Source organism: Podarcis vaucheri, assembly GCF_965113315.1.
Source record: "Podarcis vaucheri genome assembly, chromosome: 1".
Lineage (NCBI taxonomy): Eukaryota > Metazoa > Chordata > Lepidosauria > Squamata > Lacertidae > Podarcis > Podarcis vaucheri.
Genome location: NC_138759.1, coordinates 32,651,179 through 32,665,218, shown reverse-complemented (window position 1 = coordinate 32,665,218; position 14,040 = coordinate 32,651,179). Strand labels below are relative to the sequence as shown.

The window sequence follows — 14,040 nt, the reverse complement described above, 5'->3', positions numbered from 1 at the left end:
GTTTGCTTACCAATAACGTAAAACATCAGGTCCCTTCAATGAGAGACACAGCCGAGGATCACAGCTGCATCTGGAATACAGAAAGCAGATTTAGTTCAATATCCCTTTCCCTGCAAATCTCGCAATAAAGTGTTTGGTCCCTAAGAAACATAGGTAAGTCCATTTCTTACACATGGCCAGTTTTATTTAGAGAACTTTCTTATATCCTACTTTTAAATTTGAACAGGTTTCCAAAGCAGCTCACAATATTAACTAACTTTAGAATAATTTAAACAATAAAAATGAAATGCCAGAGCAGCAGAAAGAAGGAATAAATGTATAGAAGCAGAATCAGCAAACAACAACAGAAAACCCAGCAAACTGTCTTAGAAGTGAATCATGTTTTATTAAGAAGCTTTGGGCAAATAAAGAGGTCTTAACCTGTGACAAGTCTCTCTGAGACAAGTATTCCATAAATGGGTCATCACCACGCACCACCACCAGAAAGGTTGTCTCCTCAGTTGTCACCCACCTCAGCCCTGCAGGAAGGGTACCAGGTAGGTTGGCATATTGAATTTTATGGCACATCAGCTCCTAGGCCATATTGTGCTACATACTAGTGTTATTGTAAATGCAGAATTCTTTCATTAGCAATTTGTTCCCAATAGTCCAGTCTTAAAAAGACAGCAGTCATCTAATAGCTGACAATACTATAAAATATGTTACTCTAACAGAAGTAGAGAATAAACTATGCTGAAAGTCTATACTGAGCATTATTCCTTTCTGATGGGCAGTTCTATCAAGCTGCAGTTCACAGCCCACACAGCTAGCTTCACCACCATTTCCCGCTGATTGGATGGGAAGAGAGAGGGCATACCTTTACACCAGCTCCCATGCCCTGAAAGACAATAGGGGAGTGTCCATTCATCAGGAACTTTGTTCAGCATACAGAAACCAGGAAAAAAACAGCAGAAGGGAATGTCATCATTGAGACAAATAATCCTGGAACTTGCAATACAGGTTCACAGCTCGGGAGTCAAACACGACAATTAGGCAACTATCCCAAGTAGTGGCACTCTGCATCGTGACACTATGCAGCCCTCAAAAAACTTGCTAGGAGATCACCTGAAGTGAAACATAAATACATAATCAATACATGCATCATTTTTTTTTAATCTGGACAAGAAAACAGTTCAATAGCACCACTTCAGTTTTAAACTGACTGAGCCAAAATCCAAGAATGACATCAGCAAAGAGACCACATCATATAACTTCAACAGCACTAGAGCTTTATATATACACACCAGATTTTATGTACTGAAACTTAGAGAAGCTTTGCCCAAGATGATGTGCATGTAGAAATCTTATATATATATAAAATGTACGTGTACCGTAATGTTTCACAAGAATGCAGCTGAACATATATTGGCTTGGAGAGGGGACAAAGCAAGAGGACAGATGTGTCGTATGCACAGCATTCACAAAATCAGATTGTGGTAGTCCTGTGTGGCAACACTGGAAAGCAAAGCAGCAGCAACAAAGTGCAGGGGAGGGGAGGACCTGGGGGCACTCAGCAGCAATTATATCCATTAGCAATGACAACAGTGTGTCTTCTTACTAAGAATGAAGCAAAAGGAGGGCCTCAAAAATAATTGTTTTCAGAAATGCCATGCTCGGTTTCGTCCAAAACACTGACCGTCATCCAATTATTCTTTAGTGAGAACTATAAAGAGGAATTTTAAAAAAAACACACCTATAAATGGGAAAGGGGAAAATACACCACAACCAATGCCTGTAAAACATTTAAACTATCAAGTAACTACTACTCTAATCTTACATGGTTAAGTATTGGTGATTTCCCCCAACCCCAAGAGGTCTGTAGCTTTAGTAGTCTTTTGTTTGTTACACATTTCCAAATTACTGAGATAGGAAATTGTATCCAACACCTTCACTGGTTTTTAACAAATGTCTCAAGTTTCCTCCTTTTAACATATCTGAGGAAAACCCACTTGCCCAAGCATTCCTTCTTTTCCTAGCTGAACAGGGGAGGCCAGATGAGCAAGATGTGGAGACACCTTCATTGCTTCCATTCAGTTATCAACTCATTGCCCTGCTCTGACTCCTGAACTGTTACTCCTTACATTTCATGTTTACTGCAGAAACTGCATCATTATTTGCTTGAGTAAAGATCCTCCTTACTTACAAGAAACCCCCTCTACTTGTATGTTTTACAGTGGGGGACAGGAAATTTAGTTAGCATCCACATTCTAATCCAGGCTGTGAAAAAAGTTTCATTTCAGTATTGAGGAGTACCAGATGAAGCAGTTGCCTCTCCTCCAATATCTTTCATCAAGTCTAGGGACTGCCTGCTAAAGATCAAAGTCTTGCTTGGGTAACCCTTGTCTAACTATAAGAATTTCTTCATATGATGTGGATTATATTATTGTCAATTCATAGTAATGATTCCAAACCTTCCAGAAATTGAGAACTTAAGAATAGCCTAAACAAGTAATTCCATGGCAGGGTTATCCCCAACGGCAAAGAAACTGGTATCTTCTTCAAGTCCATCTTCAAAAACAAGCTCTCTATTGAGCTGCTTGGAAATTCAATCAAAATTCTCCATTACTGAACCTTATTAAAGGTTATGTGTGCATTTTTCTTTCCAAAGAAATCCCGTAACACTAAAATATGGGCTTAGAATTCTCTCCATTGAAGTGATAAATGTAACTACTGCAAGAGACAAAACCGTCATTCTGAGATGCCCTTCCATTAGCATCCTCCATGCAAGATCAAATGACAGATATTTTCTGGATAAATTTTGACCTGAAACTTGGCAATATCCTTTCTAATCTTTGGAGGTTAGTGATAACTCAGCACTTTGTCACTGTTCTTAGGTGCACTATTTCAGAATTCTCCTTGCCTGAAAGGCAGTCTCAGTAAATTTAACTCTGATTCATTTGTTTTATATGAAATGACAGGCAAGATGCCAGCTAGACAGACAAAAGAGAGCAAAAAGAGCTGACACGTTCTCCTATGCAGCGCATCAACTGGGAGCAGCCATCAAACACACTTAGGGCACAGAGGTGCAAGCTGCTTTACTTATTTAGCCCGTTCCCAGGATACAATGACATTAATTATTAGACTGGTGAGCTAATCTGGATCATCAGACTGCTTAGAACAAGTAGGTAATGACCAGAGGAATGAATAAATCATTCAGAAGGCATTTGTTTTAGATATCCTTTCTTCAAAACAGTGGGCAATTTTACAGATCCTCTATAACCTTCTGATCTTGCCTTGATCCCAAGATAACATGAATGATAAAACCCATTTGTAAATCCAAATACTTTGAAAGACTCTTCCCTGACACCCTACTCCATACTAGACTCTAGGAAAATCATTTGCATGCAAAGACTGTTGTTTAGAATAGTTAAAGAAGTACTAGGCCATTCAAAGTACAGGGAGGGATAGTATTGCAGTGGTAATGATTGCAGAAGACACTTTTTAGTTAGTGTTTTTATCGGATAGCTCAACCTAAAGAATACCCATGTCTTTCTGTGCAGTGCTAAGGGTAGCGGGGTACCATCTTCTCCTCTGGATAAAGGTAAAGGTAAAGGGACCCCTGACCGTTAGGTCCAGTCGTGACCGACTCTGGGGTTGCGGCGCTCATCTTGCTTTATTGGCCGAGGGAGCCGGCGTACAGCTTCCGGGTCATGTGGCCAACATGACTAAGCTGCTTCTGGTGAACCAGAGGAGCACACGGAAACGCCGTTTACCTTCCTGCCGGAGCGGTACCTATTTATCTACTTGCACTTTGACATGCTTTCAAACTGCTAGGTTGGCAGGAGGTGGGGCAGAGCAACGGGAGCTCACCCCATCGCAGGGATTCAAATCGCTGACCTTCTGATCGGCATGTCCTAGGCTCTGTGGTTTAACCCACAGCACCACTCGCATCCCTTCTCCTCTGGATACTGCATTGTTAATCAACACACTTGCTTTGAGAGCTAACGGAAAACATCAAAAATTCAGAAAACAATGTCCAAATTATATTCTGCCTCAGCTTGCACAAATAAATATGGATTCTGAAATACTATTAGAGCTGAAGCCCATCATTCTAACATGACTATTTAAACTTATAAAATCATAGAATTGTAGAGTTGGAAGAGGCCATGAGGATCATCTATCTATTCCAACCCCCACATAATGCAGGAAGCTTTCACCCAATGTAGGGCTCAAACCCATGACCCTGGTATTAAGAGTCTCATGCTCTACCAACTGAGCTATCCACTTGGGACATTTTTTCCTGTAAACTGCTATCATGATTTCTATATTTAGAATCCTGCAGTGGTACCCACTCCCCTTCCACATCAAACTATAGCAACTTTTTATTCCCCATGTGCAGTGTTACAGAATAATCTGAGGGGAAATGTTCTGTCACATTGAAATAATTTGCACACAGACCACAAGCAAGCAGCAATGTTTGAACTTAGCATGCTCAGCTAGCACAAACCTGCATTCCCATCACATGTAAATTTATAATCCAGAATGCAATTAGCAATGCAATCCTATGCGTATCTATTCAAAAGCAAGCCACAATGGGATTTACTCAGGTAAGTGCTGCCTACATCAGTACAAAAAAAAACAGGTCTCTGTCATGTTGCCAGGTTACACTGCCCCACCAAATTCCACCTTTTATAAACCTTACTAGCAATAAAACCTACCCACGTGACGCTGACACAAAAGTCTTACAGCACATATACTATAAAGAATGAAAGTTCACTACCCCTCATGTGATGTGAACACAACGCTAGTGGGATTTCAAGAGGCGCTGTAAAAATTAGAGAAGTATTGTTAATATGAAATAGTGGGGGAAGGGAAGTTTAATGGCAATACGAAAGAAAGGAATGTGTAATTAAAGATATAAATATGGATGATTCTCAGAGACGTTGAAGGAAGTTCAAAAAGACAATTTGTTGAAATTTGGATAAAAATGTATAATTGTATGGAAAACCAATACAAATTTATTTTTAAATTTTTTTTAAAAAAAAAGATCAAAGAAATGCAGTGGGGGACCAGTTATGGAGGATTCGGATGGGGATGACGGATGGGCATGGTAACATGGGCACTGTTATTTACTGAATACAACACTGGAAATCTCCAAATTTTATGCGTTGGGTGCAGGGGGGAGGGGGCAATTGGGTAACTGGAAAATGTGTATAAAAATAAATAATAATCAACGGGGGGGGGGAGAAAGTTCACTACCCCTCTTCTCTCCCTCCCCACCTCTTTTCCCCTAACTTTATACTGCCTATAACATTAGTGTCTCACATCAAATATGAATGATCTGTAGAAAGAACTCTATGAACTGAAAGCAGAGAAACTGCATGTACTTTTGTAACCCAAGAAGATCTTTAATAAGAACAATTTTTAAAAATAAACATGACTAGCATTTTTTCTTCTTGCATGCTATAAAAAACTGTTACAGATGCTAAATGTAAATAAGGATTATTTTTAAAATGAACATGAAATATTCCAAACCAATCTTCTATTAACAAGTCATACTGTTTCCACTATCCATGAGTTCATCTTCCTCCCTAAATCCTATTTCAAATCAAATAAGGTAGACAAAGGAGAGCTTTATTTTGGTTCATGTAGCACAAAACTCACTTGTAGGCCAGAATAAATAAGTGTTACACAAATCATTAAAGCTACATGCTTCAAAAATAGATAAAGGTGAAACAGCCCATATATCCATAGTTACCAAGACACATCATCTACCAGACACAGTACTCCCTTCAATCTTAAGGCTCCTGATAACGCTTAACGTCTTAAAGAGCTGTCCTTTTAAAAGTTGCATTCTCAGCTTACACATATGTTTATAGCTAACAATTATGTAAGCAATTGAGGGAAGTTTTGCTTATATCAGTGTTCACTACACAAAAGTCACTTCCATGTAGAAGTGCAGAAACTCCCTATGCATTTTGTCACATGTAATGCATTTACTACACACTCCTATTTCACTGGATGTGTGCTATTTGCAGTGCACGTACATGGTGAAACAGGCATATGTGCATTAGTGACTTAAGTGAACAATTATGTATAAGCTTGTATTATAAAAGCACCCATTCAGATAAGAGTAGCAATTTACCAGTGTGCCTTTATCTCACATCAGGAAAACTGTTTTTCTCTAAATGTATTACCTCCCTCTGGCAGACAGATGGGGATCTGACTAGCCGATTACCTCCCCACCTCTATGGGCCCACTTTGAAAGCAGGGCAAGGTGACCCACCTAACAACATTATTATATGAGTTGATAACTTCAAAAGGGCTTGCGCTTAATATGGATCAGCTAATCAGTAATTACGGTGCATCACATCTGCAAACAATTTTTTTCCTCCGTTGACCAGCAAGTCCCAAACTGTTCTACTACAACAGAAGCTACTGAAATAATCAGATTAGAAATTAATCAGCAATTAATAGGAAAGAATCCAAAGACCCACGTAACTCCAGACTTTCTGTATGCATGTTTCCACAAAATGCTTATTCAAAGGTCAGCTGGAAGATCACTATCATTTTTTTTTTAACAACAGCTGTGAAATCAGCTACACTGTATTTACAATGGTTTGAAATTCATCAATAGGATGTGCTTAAATTCCCTACTGGGAATTTAAAACATTTACTATTTCATTTCACACTTATAAAAGGCATGAAAGTACAGATCTCCTATACAAACTCAGAATTCTACAGACTCTTACTGGATTAATATACAGAGCAATACTGACAGAACTGGAACCAAAATCAAAAACAAACAAACAAAATTCCAAAAGAAAAGGGAGCAAGAAGATAAACACTTCCACAACTCGGATCTTTCAGGAAGAACAGCATATTCAGGACGGAACACCATCCTGCAGATCAATGTAGAACAAACATTTCAGTGTGGAAGAACAGAAACAAAGCAAAACTAGCTACAACAGGGCAGCCAGGAAACCTTTGAAGCCGGGATGGTTCCTAGAATCGGTTAACTGAGACTCCCATGTGAAAGCAGTGTAAGGAGCATGTCTCTTTGATTTCCTTCCTAACTTGTCCTTCAGGATAAATTCAAAGTGGGAAAGGAATAGGAAGGAGGGAAACTCTGCATACAAAAATTTGAGGGCAATAACTATGTGCCAGGCAGCCGCTGACTATGCCAAGTGGGCACAATATTACCCTTTCTCCCCTCTACCAGACAAGCACCAGAGGTAAACCTGAGTCCCGTCAGGGGGAAAGGCGGGGAACAGAATATTCTGGAAGATTAGGGGGAGAGGAAAAACGAGATGGTGCCGAATTATTTCAGGGCTTTCGGCAACCCGAGTATTTGGCCCGGCGCAATCTGAAGAACGGGGTTTGAGGGCCAAACTTACTTCTTAGCCCCAAATTGAAACTAGGGCGAAACCCACCACCGGGCCCGATGCCCTCGCGGGACTCGGACCACCACGCCCGCTTTATATCTTATCCCTCCCCCCACACCCCGCTTTTACTTCAAGGAACCGGGACGCCCTCCCTCCTTGCAGGGCGGCGGAAGATTTCCCAAGGGCGCCGCCCCCTTCCCGCCGGCGGCGGCTGCTTCCTTCTTCGCCTCGAAACCCCAACCCCACCGCCGAATAATGCCTCCCTTCTCTTGCCTCCTCTCTGAAGGGGAAGCGGCGCTCATGGGAGGCGACTGAGGCGAGTCAGGGACTAGCCGCGCTGGTCATGGGACTAACGGTCAGTGTCGGTTCCGTGCCTGCTCTGCCACAGCGCACTCCAGCTACAACACACACTCACTCTCACTCGCCCTGCCCCCCTGGCCGCCAGTGGCCGGAAGTGACGCTCAAAGCGTTGGGCGAACGAACATGGCGCGCGCCGGAAGTGGGCGAGAAGAACGCTGTGGCTGGGACTACCAAAATGGTGAGCGCTGGGCTCGGGTGCGGGGTTGTGGCGTGGCATGGCAGGGAACTGGCTGCTCTCCACCCGCGGTCCTCTCACAGTCCTTTTTTAATTCTCCATGGTCGACAGCTGAGCAAAAGCTTCGTTGGGCATAACTCAAACGCCTCGAGTTCGCTAGAGCGGCTCACCATGCTAGATGTTGGACAGAGGCGGGGGCAAGGGGGAAACTGAGAAAGTGTTTTAAAATCCCACCAGGCGTGCTTTTAAATTCGCTCCCGCTTACGAGCGTATGAAATGACTAGCTTTATTATTGGAGAGGTGCTTCTCAGGACCGGTGCTGTGAGGGAGTAGAAAGTGTTGGAGGGAGGGACTGGCACTGGAGGTTGTGGGGGAGGGTGGGTGGGAAATAACGGCGAGTCTGCTATCCAGAAATAGTTTCACACTTACATTTAAAAAAAAACAAACAACAAACAAACCCTGCGCTCCTTTCTGCCCCTTACATTTATTTATTTTTTAATGTGCTCCTGTCTTTGCCTAATTCTAGTCAATAAACCAAATATTTCCTTTGCTGCTCTTTGATGTTCTTTATAGATATTCACATTTCTGGGTAGTTCAGCTGTTGGGGTATGTGAATCCTAGAGTAATATGGAACACTGTTGGCGAGGATAGGTTTGCAGGCAGTAAACAATACGTATGTGAATTATGTCCATCCAATGGTTATGATTGGCTGGATCCTCCTGCAATTGTATCTCTAAAACCTATGGAAGCCAATTTTGGAGTGTTTTGATGAGAACCTAATTTGAGTAAAGATGTTCTTATTATGCATGCTAGATAATAAGGAACAGGATGTATGGAGTGCCTTTCCATTACCAATAAGTTACCATAGCTACCACCCACATAGATCAGGAACTAGGTCTTGTTGGTAAAAGATTTGAGTCTTGGCATCTCCTTTCTTAGATATTAAACACTGGCTGTGACTGTAGTGTGCGTGGAAGAGGATGACAGGTTTTATAGTATTTTTAAAAAATAATGGTCTGTTATTAATTTTTCCCTTTTAAGGGGAAACAAAAGAAAGCAAAGAAATATGCTGCCATGAAACGCATGATCAGCCTCCGTGACCAGCGCATGTAAGTCTTTTGATAATATTTATTAGTGGCAACTACTGAAGTGTAAATTCTAAGAGTTTTGCATATTTAACAAGACTGAAACACTTAACAAAGTGATCCTATACTTAAGTAAGTCCCATTGAGTCAGATTCATAATGGTAGGATTGTGTGGTGCTCCAAAATGATCTCCAAACTTTTTTTTATCTTGTGATCCTATATTGATACAATTCTTTCCAACAATAATGTCCCTTGGTTATCTACAGTGGTTTACTGAGTAGATGGTGTGTACAAATGATTTTTAAAAAAAATTTTGCCACCCCTAGCAAAGAGGCAGACCGAGCAAAACCTAAAGAGAAAAAGAAGGATGACTCCAGTGCAATAAAAGAGAGAGAGGTGTAAGTATCTAATGATTTCCCATCAATTCTGTTGGCTACCTTAATACAAAATTAGAAAGAAATCCCATTTATGGGACTACAACTCCCATCATCCCTAACAGGACCAGTGGTCAGGGATAATGGGAATTGTAGTCTCCAAACATCTGGAGGGCCAAGTTTGCCTATGCCGGTGGTAGATGTTAACTTTCAGATGAGCATGCTCAGGATTGTGTCTTAACATGAAGACTGTTATGTGGGTGCTTTAAATTTGGCTTGGCAAACACATATTACCTGGGTCATTAGCAAACTAGAGCTGATCAAGCAGGTAGTGGGAGGCACATTGCAAGTCAGTGATAAAGTGGCCAAACTTTATTTTAAGTGTTTTGCTTCTTACACGTATCACATATAGAAATAATTGGAATGAATGATTTTTGGTGCTCTGTCAAAATATTTTGAGCAGAAGGGCTTAGCTGTCTTGAAAAGAAAAGACATGTACTGGGAGAAGGTTCCACAGCTTGAGGAAACACTTTTTGAAAGCCCTTCTCTTGCTGTAAAATGTTCGTCCCTGCTGTAAAGATGATACTGAGAATAACACCATGTGGTTGGACCTCAAGAGATGGGGGTTGAAATGTAAAAGCACCCCCCACTCACACACACACTAGAAAGCTTGAGCACACTTTCAGTAGTAAATGTGACTTATTGAGTGTTTTGTCCTCTGAGCTTTTTGACACATTTTTCAATAAATTTCAAGAGTTTGTAAGCTGAGAAAAAGCACTTCTGAAGTTATACGCCATTTGTGGACAGTATGATTTGTTTTCCCCTTTGTAACTTGATTTGTCCCATGTTTGTCATTTCAGCCCTAAATATCCTTCCTGTTTGTTCTTCCAATATAATACACAACTGGGGCCTCCCTACTACATCCTGGTTGATACCAACTTCATTAATTTTTCCATTAAAGCCAAACTGGATCTGGTGCAGTCAATGATGGATTGCCTCTATGCTAAGTGTAAGTATATAGATCTATTACATCTTGTTCCAGGGTAACATTATGGTGATAAGTTGAGACTATAAAAAGCTCCATCAATGGTGGCACATTGTTAAGACTAAAGTAGCAGTAATGTATGAGGTTCTGGCTTTCATTATTCTCATTGTTGTTGTTGTTGCCATCATCATCATCATCATCATCATCATCATTTAGTGCTTGCCACTAAATGCTTTCCAGTTAGACTTAACAAGTGTATCCATCATGGCTACCAGCTGTTTAAATAATCACTACTTTATTGTTGCATTAATGAAATAAAAAAAGTTCGCTGATTATCAGATTTTACCATAACTGTCAAAGAGGTCTTTATTAATGTTTTACTCAAAATATCAGTTAGATGCACAGAATAATATAAATAGAAATGAAAAGCAGATCAATTAAGAGTGTGCTTTCTATTCTGATAATTGTCAATGATGTGACTGACTTTCAGAGGGCTGCATGAATATTCATAGTTTTGAAATCTGATATTTTCTGATTTAGGCACTTGCAGGAGTTTGTTGCAATTCAGTTTGGTGATATTAAATATTTTCTGTATTCTTGTAGGTATTCCGTGTATCACAGATTGTGTCATGGCTGAAATTGAGAAACTGGGGCAAAAGTATCGTGTTGCCCTAAGGTAGGGACCTATAACTGGACTCTGTTATTGAGTTTATCTAGTTTAACTTATGAATATGGAGAACAGGGACTCTTCCTTGGGGTACAAGAGCTAGATCCCAAATCATTAAACTTGGACAGCTTGTCACTGCATCACTTCTTTTGTTCACCAGGCTGAATGTACCTTTTGAAGAAAGCAAGGCAGTTGATCTTCCCAGTCTCTTCTGGGCAGAATTCAATTCTGCCCTCCTCCTAAGTTTGTAGCTTGAATAGATTATCAAGTTCATAGAATAACTTACTGGCTTGTAGATTCACCAGTTAGATCAAGGTTTCAAGAAAGCAGTTTATTGTGCTACACAAAACACTGAGAAAGAATTCAAGAAGGTTTTTGTGTTCCATCAGCAGGCAGAGAACTGAATGGAGTTTGACTTGTACTTCAGTTTACTCTCCGCCTCTCACATGCCCCCAAATCTGCTTCAGGGGGTCTTACAATCCTCCAGACTCTGATATTAAGGGTGTGAGTGGGGGAAGGGGAAGAGGAGGTTCAGTCGTGTGCACGAAATTTGTTGCATGAGCACTGGATATAACCCCAAGTGTATGACTGGGTTTGAAGCTTCCTATTATTTAGTTTGCTAGAGGCCAGGCAGTTAGCATACCCAGGCAATACATCTGACAGGCAGGATGACAGTCAGAAATAAACGTTAAGCTGAGAATAGCAACCTGCAGATTTGGGGTATACCTAGTGAGGAAAAGACAGAAACTGTTTTTCTTCTAGGAATCTTTTAATTCTTCTAATTATGTCAGTGGGCCCAATGCTATCTTAATTCTCTGTTTGATTATATTACAGGATAGCAAAAGACCCACGATTTGAACGCTTGCCCTGCACTCACAAAGGGACCTATGCTGATGACTGTTTGGTGCAGAGGGTCACTCAGGTACCTCTACCTCTAGAAATGTCTGTTCTGTAGGCATGCAGATGTATGTAGCACTGCTTAATTTGCTGAAATTAATGACCTGAATGAAGCTGACATTCAACTGAAGCTGTCTTGTAGCTGATATTGCCTGTTTTGGAAGGAGATGCCACTGCTACAAACAATTGGTAGTAACAGCGGAGATCCTGTCTCCTCAGCTCTTCAGGACATGTCCTGGGAGATACTGTATTTTATGGGAGGGAGATCTGATGTTGTCTAAAAACTTGTTACCTCTGGAAATTTGTATCCTCTGGCACTCCGTGGCCAAAGGAAAACAACATTTGATTCATTTCTCATTTATAAGATTATGCTCTTTTCTTGCAGCACAAGTGTTACATAGTGGCTACTGTAGACAGAGACCTCAAGCGGAGAATACGGAAGATCCCAGGAGTCCCAATAATGTATATATCAAACCACAGGTAGGTGAGCTCCCACTTGAGATTAATATTCTGACGTTTCTGCAGTTTACTTTGTTATAGTGTATTTTGAAATGTTGCCTGTCGTTTTAGATATAGTCTACCTATATAAAGGAAGGGCTTAATAGTAATAAGAAAACCACAACACAAGTGGGAGAATGCTAATGTGTTCATATCCTGCTGCTCAAACTAAAAGAAAGCCTAAGTACAGGCAGTTCCTCTTTCGTATGCTACTGCACACAGACACAGTGCCAGGAACCCGGAAGTGGCTGGAAGTACGTGGCTCCTGAGAAGACCCTTCCCAGAACCTGAGTAGGATGTCCATGGAGGGTCTTCTCATGAGCCAGAGGCGCAGTGGGGCTTTGTTGAGGCTGCTCGGCTCCCCCGCTTAACAGCCGACCTGCGGGAAAGTTGCTGCTGCTGCTGCTGCACTACCCTGTCCATCAGCTGTTCTGCGTGGAGGCTGAGCAGCCTCAACAAGGAGTCTCTTACCAGAGCCCAAACAGGACGTTCTCTTCAAGCTCTGGAGTCTCCTCACTAGCCACAAGGACACTTCAGGGTGCTCCCCACTTACGTGCATTTCACTTATGTGCGATGGGGCTGGAACGTAACCTCTGTGTAAGTGGGGAGTCGCCTGTATATGTAACTGCATTTATTTATACCCATAAATGTTCGATGTTACCTCTCCTTTCTGCCCCTAATACTGTTATCCACTGTAGTTCATTGGTAGAGCACATACTTTGTATACAAAGGGTCCCGTGTTCAATTCCTGGTGTCATAATGTAGGGCTAGGAAAAATTCTTGTCCAAAACTCTGGAGAGCTGCTGCCAGTCATCATTGATGATAACGAGCTAAATGGACCCAATCGTCTAATTTAGTTTGAGACAGCTTCCTATGTTCCTGTTAAATCAAGATTTGCAAGCTCCTTGGAACAAAGCCTGTCTTCTTGCTTTTTATTAGTCTTTAAAGAACTACTCATTGGCAATGCTATATAAGTAATAACAAGGACTGTCAAGTAAAAGTTAATACATCGTTATTTATATAGTTCATTATAGACTAATAATAAACAAGAAGACTGGTCCCTGGCTCCAAAAGCTAGCAGTTCTCATGTCCTTGTTTGTTTGCTCTCTTTCCATCAAAGTAGAAGGTGGCATACAAGAGATTTCCAGGTGGTGACCAGACCCATGCCTGCTTGGCTTCAGAAAGGTGGTTGCCTTGTGGGCCTTCAGATCACTATAGCAAAGGGTTTTATGGATTCGAGCTCACTTAATCAAATAATAATCAAATAATGCCAGCAAATAATGCCAGCAAATACAGTGGCACCCTTATTGTGCTTTCACTGCATTCCATGGTGGGTTTATGATAGACTACTTACCAAAATGCTTCATTCATTCTAGATATAACATTGAGCGGATGCCTGATGACTATGGAGCCCCCCGATTTTAACCACCTGTTGAAAAGCATCCAAGATATGTCTGCTGGGTCCAACTGCCAATTTTTACAACACTCGGCCTGTTACAAGGTTCCTGTTTCTAATTTATTTCCTGCAGTGTTTGAAGCTGAACTGATTTCTTCAAACTTGTCTCTTCAAGAAAAATCATGTGAACTGTACCCCTGCTCTGTGTTCCAGAATAAATATTCATTATTGTTTAGAAA

The 14,040-nt window shown here is 41.1% G+C and overlaps 2 protein-coding genes across 2 annotated transcripts in view; one reads left to right on the top strand and one right to left on the bottom strand.

The window, feature by feature from the left end:
- AREL1 (apoptosis resistant E3 ubiquitin protein ligase 1) overlaps positions 1 to 7,777 on the bottom strand; it is a 23,725-nt gene extending 15,948 nt beyond the window's left edge. Inside the window, exons 1-3 of the mRNA XM_082232737.1 lie at positions 7,638 to 7,777; positions 857 to 1,104; positions 11 to 70 (exon numbers count right to left, since the gene is read on the bottom strand). Coding sequence (XP_082088863.1) covers positions 11 to 26 — 16 coding nt within the window. The 5' untranslated portion in view covers positions 27 to 70; positions 857 to 1,104; positions 7,638 to 7,777. The remainder of the gene's footprint in view (positions 1 to 10; positions 71 to 856; positions 1,105 to 7,637) is intronic.
- Positions 7,641 to 14,040, top strand: FCF1 (FCF1 rRNA-processing protein). Its single transcript, XM_082234098.1, has 8 exons — positions 7,641 to 7,902; positions 8,941 to 9,008; positions 9,311 to 9,382; positions 10,219 to 10,367; positions 10,947 to 11,019; positions 11,845 to 11,932; positions 12,293 to 12,387; positions 13,782 to 14,040. The coding sequence occupies exons 1-8, from the start codon at positions 7,708 to 7,710 to the stop codon at positions 13,828 to 13,830; spliced, it is 789 nt and encodes a 262-aa protein (XP_082090224.1). The 5' UTR covers positions 7,641 to 7,707; the 3' UTR covers positions 13,831 to 14,040.